The 14,563-nt window shown below is 43.6% G+C and overlaps 1 protein-coding gene across 2 annotated transcripts in view; it reads right to left on the bottom strand.

Annotated features, from left to right (window-relative positions):
• Positions 1-14,563, bottom strand: part of LOC121299046 (cytosolic carboxypeptidase 4) — a 100,268-nt gene that overhangs the window by 61,986 nt on the left and 23,719 nt on the right. For both annotated transcript variants that reach the window (XR_005947353.1, XM_041226529.1), the window contains exons 8-12: positions 10,144-10,312; positions 8,000-8,064; positions 6,657-6,773; positions 2,807-3,261; positions 289-372 (exon numbers count right to left, since the gene is read on the bottom strand). Coding sequence is in view for 1 of the 2 variants with exons in the window: in XM_041226529.1 (XP_041082463.1) it covers positions 289-372; positions 2,807-3,261; positions 6,657-6,773; positions 8,000-8,064; positions 10,144-10,312 (890 nt within the window). In the remaining variant the exon portion in view is untranslated. The remainder of the gene's footprint in view (positions 1-288; positions 373-2,806; positions 3,262-6,656; positions 6,774-7,999; positions 8,065-10,143; positions 10,313-14,563) is intronic.

The following is a 14,563-nucleotide window of genomic DNA, read 5'->3' as shown; positions in this document are numbered from 1 at the left end:
CAGAGATCTTATTGTTTTTAACGCAGATAACAATGTACTGAATCATCTAAAGTCACTGATATGGGATGGGAAGTCCAGCCCGCAAGACAGATTGAATTAACCTGTGTCGACATCTATATAGCCAATGACCTAAACTAATTTATTTAAGGTAGATAAGCTGTTGATGAAAACTAAACTAGAACTAGGACTCTTTCACCCTCCCTCTAGCCTGGTTAAACGAGCCTTCAAAAATAGTTTTCACAAGCTTCCACAGTCCCAGCTGTGATTCCTTATTTATAAGCCCTTTACCTGGGAGCTTCCAAATCAAACACGACTTTGTCAACAACATCTGCAGGACTGAGTAACCTCTGGATGTCTTCAAACACTTTGCTTCTGGAAATGAAAAGACAAAATCGGTTAGATTGAATAAATTACTGCTGCCTTTAGATTTTTTCTCTGTGCTGCAGCAAAAAAAAACATTTGCAGGCCAATAAAGCTTCTCACACACAGGGAGGCATTACTTCACTTGCTTTTTACAAGACAGGATTGCACAGATTTCTGCTGAATCCCTGTCTCTCAGCAACCTGCTTACTAGTCCACAGTGATGTTTTTTTTGCATCTATGAAACAATCATCAGAGGCAATGCCACTATACCTTCCCTGAGCCTTTCAGAAGGTAAAGTAGACAGGGCAGTGGGTGGAGGTCCCGTTAAAATGCACCACGCTGATTCATGGCCCACGATATGCCGATAAAAGCACTTGGTTGTGATGGAGGTGAGAGGTGTGTCAAGGGGTATTCTGTAACACTCAGCCACCTGTTCTGTACTAGAAAATGATTAGCAGTTCTTAACATGCATGTCTGTTCCAGCTCAACAGCACACTCGTTATTTTCCCACTCGCTCACTGAGTCATGCTGATTGGCTCCCAGCGGTCCCAGCCTTTCCACAGATCAGACAGAAGATACAAGGAGCACACAATCAAAGCCAGTTGAGAAGTTTTATAGTGCCCCTCTCCTTTTAAACAGTGCGTTGTCATGCGTCGATTATTTCACAGCCAGCTGCTAGAATCCATTGCTGTGTAACAAGCTCCACTCTGAGATGCGGAAAGAAAGAAAAGCACAGAAAACAGCACATTCAAAAAACATGTGCTGGACTCCTTTGCTCCTTTCAACTGTTTAATCAAAATGTACCCAAGGGAGATAAACTGGGGTGGGAGGTCAGAATTTACTGTGGCAGGTTTTCAAACTCCCCGGAAAAGCATCCAATGATTTTTAAACCATATTAATAATTACAAGAATACCTAATAACTGGCAGCATTGTGCAATACATAAAAAGGCACCCTCTTATTCAATACTCAACAACAGACAGACAGACTGCAGTTCAGCAGGGCACCCCCTTATTCAATACTCCACAAACAGACAGACAGACTGCAGTTCAGCAGAGCACCCCCTTATTCAATACTCAACAACAGACAGACAGACTGCAGTTCAGCAGGGCACCCCCTTATTCAATACTCTACAAACAGACAGACAGACAGCAGTTAAGCAGGTTGGTTATTAAAGCATGAACAGGACATGTGAGACATGCCTATCCAATAAGCTTAGTGCTGGTGTTAGAGTCAATGCAGCCACAGGAACTACAAACAAAATTAATCAGTCCTGGAGGGCTGGTACAAAGAATTCACTGAAAAGTAAAATGTCTCGCCAGTGCTAATGATAGAGTGCAGATAGTGAGACTCGCCAGTGCTAATGATAGAGTGCAGATAGTGAGACTCTTTCTCATTGGAGATTTTACACTTCAAAGACTTCTTTTTACTTCAATGTGGCATTTTCTTGAATAAGTCTTTATACAAAATGAAGTCAACTGCAAGTATATACAGTCACTGAGAATTCTCTCTCAAGGATAAGAGGGAAAGCATACCGAATCAAATACAGGTTTGCCTCTGTGCTGGACTGTGTTGTTTGCTCTTGCAGGTTTGCCTCTGTGCTGGACTGTATTGTTTCAGTCCACAGATCCAAAGACAGCTCTCTGCAAGTCTCTGTATCATTCAGTTTACAACACAAAGCACATCTGAACCCGTAAGCATGGTGTAAGAGCCTTGACTCTGCACACAACACAATCGAATGGAGCAGGGATGACTAGAAGAATGGCACACTCCAGTGTCTTTCCGCTATTCAGGGGTGTTAATGTAGTTTATCCATCTGCAGTTCACTCTCCCCTCTCCTGTAATATCATCCAATTTAATAAAACACCCTTTCAGGACCTGGCTCCCACTTGCAGTCTGAGAGAAGGCTTTCAGGACTCTGTCTTGTTTATAGGTGATATTCTGCTGCTGACAGAACAGCACAGTAACTAGTTCCCAGTGAATTGCCCCATGGTCAAGGCAAACACTCATCAATGCTCCTTAATGAAATGATAAGTATCTACTCAACGATTCTGATCTAAGATCAGCTGTCCAAGATGCCACAAAGAGGGAACAAATAAATCAATTGGTGAAGGAAAGGAAATGAAAATGTCTTCGGTAGCTTTTTGTTGCCCTCACTCACGCAGTTTCATTGTCACACGCTCTGCCGCAGTACGGTCCTTTATGAATAATGACGGCACCACAATATGCTGACACGTCCTGCTAAAGAGTAGCTGTGCTCAGCCCTGGGCAGAGACTAGCACTCAACACTGTGCTGGCCAAGAGCGAGACAGCTCTGAACTTATTGTAGCAAACAGTATCTGCAGGTGTTATATGCAAATATAGCTCTTGCCTAGAATTTGCATTCCCTCAAATTGCACTTCAATCATAATACCAATAAATGGCATGAATAAAGCAGCCCTTACCTCTGCACTCCCTGTCTACGCTGTGCCATTGGTTGCCGGTAGGGTGGCGGGAGGTGCCCCCAGAAATCCGGGAAGGCGAGGACGGAGTACCCGGCAATGGATTTGGTGTTGGCGGCTGTGGTGGTGTAGACCTGGGGGTCATGGCCGGGGATACAGCCCCGGTGCTTCTCCAGCAGCCGTTCAATCATACTGGGGATCTCGTGTCCAGCTCTCCCGCTGCTCAGGTACTGGCTGTGGAAGTCTCTAGGGTTGAGCTGGGGTTCGGGACCCCCGCTGCTGCCTGCTTGACAAGAGCTGTTCCCCTCCCCTCCAGGGTCTCCCTGGTTCTCAGAGCCAGGGGACCGCTGGTCCTCTCGTCTACCCCCAGAGAAGAATCTTGGGCCTGGACCAGCGTCACTGTACAGGAAGCCATCCTCATCAGAGCTCTCCTCTCCGTCTGGGTCTGAGTCCAGATCCTGAGGGTTAGAAATGAGAATTTGCTGCAGCTCAGACTACCTGCCACTCAGACATTCTTCCTTCACTCTCTGTTTAGAAGGAGACTCAGTGTCAATAACTGTATTAATGTAGACAACAGTTTATCTGTTATGCAACTCTAGTTTGAATGCTTTTGAACCTTATAAAAGTTTAACACGTAATTGTACACAGAAAGGCTGCAGTTGCCCTATGCTTTTCATGCTTTACCATAGCCCTTTTTTTAATATGGTTTACAATACTGCTGGGATTTTCTCATGCTGAGCCATACATTCACTATGCTTTATTACACTTGTTGTCACTGTGGTAAACTTTGATTGCGATGAAACTGCTGCTAGTCTGCAGTCACAGTTCAGTAAAACAAATAACAACAAACACTACAGTGTACATGAAACATGCAGGGTGTAGATCCCAAGCTTCCTCCTGTTATGTAAGAGGGATTCAAAGCAACAGTTACTTTGATATTTAAACAGATGAGCACTCCAGTTATTGCAGCTGACAGATAAAAAATTCAAAACATCTTCTGCATTAAGGATTCCCAGCAGGTAAGCAGCACTCAGATATTCATTTAGCTGCCTTCCATAACTGGCATTAGTTTCCATTGAATCTGAAGGAGAGGTCATGGGTGCCGACCCTGCAGAAACCAAACAAAAACTCATTCCTCCAAACAAACTGCTGAACTTCATCATCTGAGTGAGCTTCGGCTGTCAGGGCTGGGCTCACTGAGGCAGACACAGCTTTAGCCTCACCTGTGGAAATGACACTGCTTTAGTCTCACCTGTGGAAATGACGCTGCTTTAGCCTCACCTGTGGAAATGACACTGCTTTAGTCTCACCTGTGGAAATGACACTGCTTTAGCCTCACCTGTGGAAATGAAATTGCTTTGGCCTCTCCTGTGGAAATGACATATTCACACTTCAGTATTTTACCTTGCTAGCCTGTGCTTTATGTTTTCAATGGGTTTTTACAAACACCTCGGAATGCCTCGGTTAATGTATCTTTTTTGTTCACCATGCTAATACTTTTCTGTATACGAGGAGCTGAATTCAGCATCATTATTAGCATTCATCATTGCGGCTCCCTTGCAGGGTGTCACTATTCAACAGTGTTTGTTGATGGAGAAGAGGGTAGAGGGCTTACAGCACAAGTAAATGAGACAATCTTGAATAATAACAAGCAGTCTGAGCTGCATTGTTTCAGATGGGGGTGGAAGCTCTAACTCAAGGGAAGGATGCTGACACACAGCAGATGGTGCTTGTCTGTTCACTGAGACAGTGAGTCTGTGCTCAGGATTGCTGGGATTACCAATGCCATTCCCAGGGTACCCTGGGACTCGCTTCATCTCTGTGCTTTTTCTTCTCTTGTCACCTATTCTTAGCTCAGGTATCTGTCTAAATCAGGGCTTCTCCCATTCACACAGCTGGGTTTTCACAGAAGAAATTAGCCTTCTCATTTCCAATCCTGCACACTTATATCAAGGATGAGTAGCGTCAATCAATGTCACAAACGATCTTCCGCTTGACAGGAATGCAGGAGATGAGGCATCACTATGCGTTGGGAATTATTAGTCTTCTCTCGCGGGACCTGCATGTATTAAGAAGAGAGCCTGGCAGGCCAGGCAATGGAACCAGTGGAGAGCTAATTGCTTAGATTAGACACATAGAAGTATAGGGTGAAAATGTTATGGAAGATCAGATCATATCAGATCAACGGACATGGGAATATACATTAAAGAAGAGGGATCACATTATTATTATTATTATTATTATTATTATTATTATTATTATTATTATTAGGTAGTAGTAGTAGTAGTAGTCCTATTTAAGGTCCGTTTGATGGGACTACACCAGCTGTCCAAAGACATCTGGAAAAAAATTCAAATTAGCACCCTTGAGGGTGCTAAATAAGATGAACCTTAACTAGTTTAACTGAAAAACCACTGAAAAGACTGTAAACTAAATGTTCAAAACCAAAGGGGAGGTGGTACAGAGTACACCCCCTAGAGCCCACTGGTCGACAAAGGCGGCCATGTCACCAGCGGACTCCACGTGAGCATGCTCCAACTGAACCCCGCATCAGACAAGGGCCCTAAACATGGTCCCGCAGTCAAAGAGACCCTCCACGATCATCTTGCGCATCCTGGTCTTGTAAATTGTCAGTTTAGCAAGAGCCAGGAGCAGATTCACAAGGAGGTCTCTCTTCTTGCTGGAGCCAAGAACAAGGTGGCCGAATATGAGGAGGGTGGGGGAGAAATGCAGCCAGAACTGCAGCAGGAGGTTCTTCAGCAGCAAGAAAAACGGTTGCAGCCTGGCTCACAGAAAATAAATGTGAAACACCGACTCGGACTGACCGCAGAAAGGGCAGGCGGCGTCAGAGTCGATACAGTGATGCAGGATCTCTCCTGACGCGAACGATCCGTGCAGGACCCTCCATCCCAGGTCCCCAGCTCCCCTGGAGACCAGCGGGCAGTAGTAGTAGTAGTATTATCAGTGGTAATGTCTTCCCTACAGTTTTTTTTGCTGCAAAGACACAAGTTTTCTCCCTGTCAAGCCTTAACTTTGTCAGACTAACACGCCCTCTCCTGCTACTACATACAGCAGTCAGAGGTTATGAATGGGGTCTGCAGAATGTGTTATACTGTAGCACTAATCTAATGAAATACCTAAAGATTTGACATTTTCAATTTGACATTTTTTACAATATCAGCCACTAACACTACGGAGCTTAACTCTTCCATCTGCAGAGCCAGGAGTCCAACCCGATACAAGACCCCATTGACACGATGTCAGAGTCAGCATACATGTGAGAATAAACAAGATCTTTTTTATTATTCTGAGCTGATAAAATCCTGGCCCAGCCTCATTTCATTTAGCCGCTGTCTCACGCCACTTTGAATTATTACAGAGGGGAAGACAACCGTAAATTAATTGGAGAAGTAACGTTTTTCAATGCCAGCCGTTAATCTAATAAGTGATACTGTTTAAATTAAAACAGTGGTGCCGGGTGCAGTGAGACGCAGCGCGGAGAGATTCACTTGGAGCACGGTGACATTTCTATTCATTTCTACTCTTGGAAAGACCAAAGTGTATCATTGCATGTTCAGCTTGAGAGGTTTGGATGAAGAGGGTCGCTACACCAAGGCAGAGGTCTGGTCTCTGAGTAATGAATATTTACTGTGCTTGAGAAAGAGGTGCTCTACCAACAAATGATCAAAAGACAAGCATTTTGCTGTCTGCCATAGCTGTTTAAGAACAATGCACAGTGCTTAGGAGTGCTGAATAAAAATAACAATGAAATATAAATCCAAAAGACAAAGCTCCCTTTTGAAAAGGCTGGCAGGTATAGCTCCCGATTCTGTAACAATGCTGAAGAGATTACCTGGAAGTCGTAGTGAAGTTCAGGGCAGAGCCTGGCATACTGGCCCAGCTCCTCTAGGGGGCGGTCAGGCTCTGGTCGCGTACGAAGCTTCGTCAAGTCAGTCTCCAGATCATCGTCCTGCAGGTACACAGGTTACACAGCATGAGGAACAATGAGTTCAGCCGCTCCGCCCTACTTCTACAGTTCATGGTCCAGCATGATTCCTACAGGATGTACTGGATGCCAGCAGCCCAACTCTAATGTTGTTTGTTACTGTATTTTGTTTCCCTCAATTTTCTTTCAGACAAACAGACATGCTTCCAGGTGTTTTCAATCTATTTCTACAGGTTTAACCAACAGCACGTCATACTATTGCAGTATACACTAAAGTGCAGAGTGGGTTGTGACTGACAGTGGGACTTTGTTTCAGTTCACTTCTCCTGGCCAACAGCAAACGGTACAGCAGCATCACAGGTTTGCTGGTGTTAAACCAGCTGATATATAACCAAGGCTGCCACCAGCCTCTCGCACTGACAGCGAGCCAGTGTGCCGCTGGTTTAGAGATTGCTGGGAGGAGGGGGCTTGAAGTCAGGAAAAGTTCCATTTAGCAGAGATGGATGTGGAAGGCCCTGCACCAGCATATCAGAATGTCAGCACTCCGCTCAGGAGGGGCATTAACATGAGTGTGCAGAGGGTGGAAGTCATTAGCATGAGTGTGCAGAGGGTGGAAATGCAATACAGATTCCGATATATTCTTTTCATTTCTTTTGCTATTTCATTTTTCGTTTAGCTGTGTGTTTAGACTATACGGTCTCACTAAAGCATAGAAACTGCCTAACTGACTGTGCACCCATCGGAACAGCAGGATTTCAAACTTGGATTTGTTCCCATGCTGCAGACGTCGGGCAGCAGTTTTACAGAACTCCTATTTGGAAAGATCAGTATTAAAGATTGACTAGAAATATATATCTTTTACCATTTCCATCAAGAAAGCAGAATGATTTTTGGCATGGTACAAATCAATCCTCTGCTCCTGGAGCAGTAATTATAATAAATTAGAGAGTGCCTCTCAGCTAATCAAAAGCCTTCATTCATATCTGCCAGAACTGTCTTCTTTAACACTGAACAGAATGTATTGGCATAAAAGTCTCAAAGTTATCACGTAACATTTTTCACAGAAGGGGACGTACATTTCGAAAATAGCATCTGTGTGTGTGTGTGTGTGTGTGTGTGTGTGTGTGTGTGTGTGTGTGTGTCTGATGTAGTCCTTCACATTAAAGAGGATTTATATAAATTATAATGCTCACTTCTCTCTGTGAATCAAGCACATTTCCCTGTACAATCTTCAAAATGAACAGACTTACTTCTTCTCTGTCCAAATCATCAATTTCTGTGTCTTCTTCATCGCTTTCTTCTTCCAAATTATTATCTGAAAATAAGGAGGCTGTCAAATAGTTTCATATGGCATTCTAGCAGAATTCTAAAGACCTGTAACTTTTATAGCATTCTAAAAGCTGTTACTCAAATATTGAGATGCATTCATTTGTATTAATACATAGCCTTCTTGTAAGTGCCTTTCTCATTCATTGCCATGTCACAGTGTCACTGTTACTGTTTCTCAAGATATTCCATCTATAGCTGGCAGCCTTGCACCTTATGGCTCAACCTCTTATGGCTTCAGGGATCAGTGTTCTGGACGAGATGTGCCGGAGCACCAGATGGAAAAATCCATCCAGCAAAATGGTGCTTGAGATTTTATGACTGGATTCAGCAGGTTGCCAGCAAACATATGGGCTGAAAGTACAGGCATGGGAAGCTCCCTGGAAGGGCAAAGCGAAGGTTAAGTCAAACATTTACAAACAAAAATGCAAATCCCACCAGCGAGGAGAGAGGCAGAGAGCCGAACAAAATGATCACGACGTGCCAAAATTCAATCAGCCTCTTGGCACTTCAGACACGGGGAGAGATTTCAATCTGAAGGGTGATTATTGCACTAGTCCTGGAGTTGGTGGGGCTGTTAGCAGCCTGGATGTTCAAACCCCATTGTCCTCTAACTATACAACAGAAATGAAATACATGTAAGCTGCTCTGTGTCTTGTTCCTGTCAGATTGCAGGCTGTAACACACAACTCTCAAGCACCGCCACTAACCAGCCTTCTTAGAGTCGGACAAAGTGGTTAGAATAGTGGAGAGCACAGAGAGACAAGAAAAGTCAACGATTGTCCAAAAACAAAACTTTTTACACTCCAATATGCTCTGCTGTTGGAGATTCAGTCTTCAAGCTGATCCTTTAGAACAATCTTAAAGGTGGACTTGCTAGACTTTTAAACCACGCCTTTGTCTTCCTTTCGTTAGCTTTTGTATAATGTGTCTTCCTTTCTCAGGTGTGCGCCTCATTTAAAGCTTGCGAAGGTCTCTTATTCAGGCCACACCCGCTCCACCCCTTTCCCCCTGGCTAGAGGAAGTGTGCAGCTGTAATATATTAGTAGAAGTGTGTCTCCCTTTACTACCCTAACAGCCAATATACAGCATAAGAGAGTGTTTCTGTGCTGGTTGACACCTATGAAAATCTCAAAGTGTTAGTTTTTTTTCCCCCAGTTCTATATCTTTTTACTGGAAATGTGAGCACTTGAGCTATTAAAGCCCCTGTTGGATTGTAAAATGTATCTCTGCTTTTAAAACTCCTTCACTCTGGAACAGAATACCTGCTTTTATAAAAGTGACGTCTCCTCTCCCAAGTGAAATCAGATGTGTCTCTCTATCTGAAGCTGCTTTGTAACTAATGGCTTTGTCATTGCTCCTGTGTTATGTGACCTTTGATTTGTGTGTCTAATGAAGGGTGTTTTTGCTCTGTGATCCCGCTGGACAGGATGAATCAGCCCAATGAATTGTTTCCTGGAGGGTTTCCTTTAATAAATATTCAGAAGCACATGTGAATACTGAATAGGGATGAGCTGAACTTGTCACAAAAGAATAAAGCATAGGCGACAGGAAAAGGTTAATCACAAAGAATATTCAGCGAGAGACAGGACACATGACCCCTGCAGACCACCGGGTCCTGACTGTGTGAAGACTGACGCACTTCAGTAGTCCTTGTATTTAAAAGATCCTCACTTTGAATCTAATTAAGCGCCACTTTTGAAAGAAAGTAGCACTCCTAATTAGACCCAACTAAGTGTTGAACAAAGTTAGGGGGCCTCTTATGCCAACTGGTCAGTAATTTCCAAGAAGCAAGATGTTATTTGTTATACAGGTGGACGGATCATGCAATTTAAGAAGGATTATAGACCACTTTCATCCATTGTATATGTACTGTATAGTATATCAAGAGCACTGCACGTTGTTTAGTAGGTTTTGATTGAACTGACATGTTTCTCCAGCCCCCAAGGAGCAGAGATTGGTCTCAATTACCCCTTTTTTATTCCCTTTTGTATGTCATGTAAGGTAGAAATAATTGTCCAGGACACATTCCCGAAGGCAAGCCATGTCTGAAGCTGTCCCGCCTTACCCTCCGATGTGGGGGCGCTGTCCGGTTTGGAGGCAGGGCAGCCAGGCAAGGGGAAGGAGTAGGTGCTCCGATCGCTCAGTAGAGGAAGGGGCTGCTTGGGGTAACACTTTCGCATGATCTGGGTGGCAGACTTTGCAAGTGATTCCAGACCTCTGCTTGCCAGGCAGGCCTAAAACACAGAGAGGAAAAAAAAATATTTGTTTATATATACAGGACTGTGTTTGCGTGTGTGTGATACAGGACTGTGTTTGTGTTTGTGTGATACAGGACTGTGTTTGTGTGTGTGTGTGATACAGGACTGTGTTTATGTGTGTGTGATACAGGACTGTGTTTGTGTTTGTGTGATACAGGACTGTGTTTGTGTGTGTGTGATACAGGACTGTGTTTGTGTTTGTGTGATACAGGACTGTGTTTGTGTTTGTGTGATACAGGAATGTGTCTGCGTGTATTTGATACAGGACTGTGTCTGCGTGTATTTGATACATGACTGTGTCTGCGTGTATTTGATACAGGACTGTGTCTGCGTGTATTTGATACAGGACTGTGTCTGCGCATGTGTGATACAGGACTGTGTTTGTGTGTGTGTGATACAGGACTGTGTTTGTGTTTGTGTGATACAGGACTGTGTTTGTGTGTGTGTGATACAGGACTGTGTTTGTGTTTGTGTGATACAGGACTGTGTTTGTGTTTGTGTGATACAGGAATGTGTCTGCGTGTATTTGATACATGACTGTGTCTGCATGTATTTGATACAGGACTGTGTCTGCGCGTATTTGATACAGGACTGTGTCTGCGCGTGTGTGATACAGGACTGTGTTTGTGTGTGTGTGATACAGGACTGTGTTTGCGCATGTGTGATACAGGACTGTGTTTGCGTGTGTGTGATACAGGACTGTGTTTGCGCGTGTGTGATACAGGACTGTGTTTGTGTGTGTGTGATACAGGACTGTGTTTGTGTTTGTGTGATACAGGACTGTGTCTGCGCGTGTGTGATACAGGACTGTGTTTGTGTGTGTGTGATACAGGAGTGTGTTTGTGTTTGTGTGATACAGGACTGTTTTTGTGACCTCTGCTTGCCAGGCAGGCCTAAAACACAAAGAGGAAAAAAAAATATTTGTTGAACAGATCCGTTTACCAGAGTGAGCAACACTGCAGGGAATATAAACAGCACATTTAAACTTGAATACAAAGGAAATGCAGCAATGTACTGAACAGGATACAGTCATTTCTTAGCTGGTGTGTTGTATAGGCTGGAGAGATGATAATTAGTCTGGTTGTAGCAAATCTGCTGAATAAGGAGCAGAGAGGTTTTTTTTTATTTTTTATCTCTCTCTGGAGCACAAGTTCTGCAGACAGAGCCAAGCACACCCCTACCTAATAAATCGGCTTCAGAAAGCTCATCTTCACAGGAGAAAGCAGCAACTCCATGTAGATCCTTTAACAAATCTGTTCTAATTAATATGGGAAAGCTGTGGATTATTAAATGGCATGGTAAAAAAAGATATGAATAATATAGTAATTCCTCCCTGCGTTTTGATTTCCAGCTCCCCAGGAAAATCAATACGTCTGCCCAGGGCTCATGTATCACGCTCCCCGCTATCCGAAAAACGAAGCTAGTGCTAACCTGTTTGTACATCATTGTTGTGCACTGTCTCATTGTATTGATTTATCATCATTAATGGACTGGGATGCTTTCTGTAATGTGTACGTAGTGAGCTTCACCACAGAATGCACATGCAATGGAAGACACTAGTCTATAGTTCTGATTGTGTAAACTTAGTCAAGGGCTTTGTTACTGTGGAAGGACAGTTTTGAGTAAGCGTACCCATTAAAGTTAAGCATTATATACCAGTATATTATATACTGGTATTAGCTGTGTATTGGAAAACTGCAAAAATGGGTACATTTACAATAAGTATTCTGTTAACCATAGAACATGCACACTGCCTGTGTGTATATACTGTATTGTAGTGAGCTAGCTGTATCTATTAGAAGGAGGGGCTGTTTTAGCTATAGTCAGTCTTGTCATTTTGAATTGATTTACACGTCCTGTAAAAACCCCTGTGATGAGAATTTACAAAGAACACAAACCAATTTGAAATGCTAAACTTAGTTCATTATAAAAATGATGCTCCACATAAAACTCGGGAATGCTTTCCTCAGGTAATAATAAGACACCCCCGCCCCCCTTTAAACAGGTTTCTGAAACAATACTGTATTTTCTGCTGCTGTTCTGTCAGCTCAACTCTATTGAGGATAGTGGGAGATTGAACAATTTAGAGCTCTGAGTTCTGGACAAATACACGCAGACACAGTCCTGTATCAAATAAACGCAGATACAGTCCTGTCTCAAATACACACAGATACAATCCTGTATCAAATACATGCAGACACAGTCCTGTATCAAATACATGCATACACAGTCCTGTATCAAATACACGCAGATACAGTCCTGTATCAAGTACACGCAGACACAGTCCTGTATCAAATACACGCAGATACAGTCCTGTATCAAATACACAAGGATACAGTCCTGTATCAAATACACGCAGATACAGTCCTGTATCAAATACACACAGACACAGTCCTGTATCAAATACACGCAGATACAGTCCTGTATCAAATACACGCAGACACAGTCCTGTATCAAATACACGCAGATACAGTCCTGTATCAAATACATGCAGACACAGTCCTGTATCAAATACACGCAGATACAGTCCTGTATCAAATATATGCAGACACAGTCCTGTATCAAATACACGCAGATACAGTCCTGTATCAAATACACGCAGATACAGTCCTGTATCAAATACACGCAGACACAGTCCTGTATCACACACGCGCAAACACAGTCCTGTATCACACACACACAAACACAGTCCTGTATCACACATGCGCAGACACAGTCCTGTATCAAATACACGCAGACACAGTCCTGTATCAAATACACGCAGATACAGTCCTGTATCAAATACACGCAGACACAGTCCTGTATCACACAAACACAAACACAGTCCTGTATCACACACACACAAACACAGTCCTGTATCACACACACACAAACACAGTCCTGTATCACACAAACACAAACACAGTCCTGTATCACACACACACAAACACAGTCCTGTATCACTCACACACAAACACAGTCCTGTATCACACAAACACAAACACAGTCCTGTATCACACAAACACAAAAACAGTCCTGTATCACACAAACACAAACACAGTCCTGTATCACACACACACAAACACAGTCCTGTATCACACAAACACAAACACAGTCCTGTATCACACACACACAAACACAGTCCTGTATCACACACGCGCAAACACAGTCCTGTATCACACACACGCAAACACAGTCCTGTATCACACATGCGCAAACACAGTCCTGTATCACACACACACAAACACAGTCCTGTATCACACACGCGCAGAGACAGTCCTGTATCACACAAACACAAACACAGTCCTGTATCACACATACACAAACACAGTCCTGTATTACACACGCGCAAAAACAGTCCTGTATCACACAAACACAAACACAGTCCTGTATCACACACACGCAGACACAGTCCTGTATCACACACACACAAACACAGCCCTGTATCACACACACACAAACACAGTCCTGTATCACACACGCGCAGACACAGTCCTGTATCACACATGCGCAGACACAGTCCTGTATCACACAAACGCAAACACAGTCCTGTATCACACACACGCAAACACATTCCTGTATCACACACGCGCAAAAACAGTTCTGTATCACACACACACAAACACAGTCCTGTATCACACACGCGCAGACACAGTCCTGTATCACACACACACAAACACAGTCCTGTATCACACACGCGCAGACACAGTCCTGTATCACACATGCGCAAACACAGTCCTGTATCACACACACACAAACACAGTCCTGTATCACACACACGCAAACACAGTCCTGTATCACACAAACACAAACACAGTCCTGTATCACACACACACAAACACAGTCCTGTATCACACACACACAAACACAGTCCTGTATCACACACACGCAAACACAGTCCTGTATCACACACACGCAAACACAGTCCTGTATCACACACACACAAACACAGTCCTGTATCACACACGCGCAGACACAGTCCTGTATCACACAAACACAAACACAGTCCTGTATCACACATACACAAACACAGTCCTGTATCACACACGCGCAAAAACAGTCCTGTATCACACAAACACAAACACAGTCCTGTATCACACACACGCAGACACAGTCCTGTATCACACACACAAACACAGCCCTGTATCACACACACACAAACACAGTCCTGTATCACACACACGCAAACACAGTCCTGTATCACACATGCGCAGACACAGTCCTGTATCACACAAACGCAAACACAGT

The sequence above is a fragment of the Polyodon spathula genome, chromosome 24 (assembly GCF_017654505.1).
Source record: "Polyodon spathula isolate WHYD16114869_AA chromosome 24, ASM1765450v1, whole genome shotgun sequence".
Taxonomy (NCBI): Eukaryota; Metazoa; Chordata; class Actinopteri; order Acipenseriformes; family Polyodontidae; genus Polyodon; species Polyodon spathula.
Note: the sequence above shows the minus strand (reverse complement) of the source record. Positions and strands in the feature narration are given on the sequence as shown.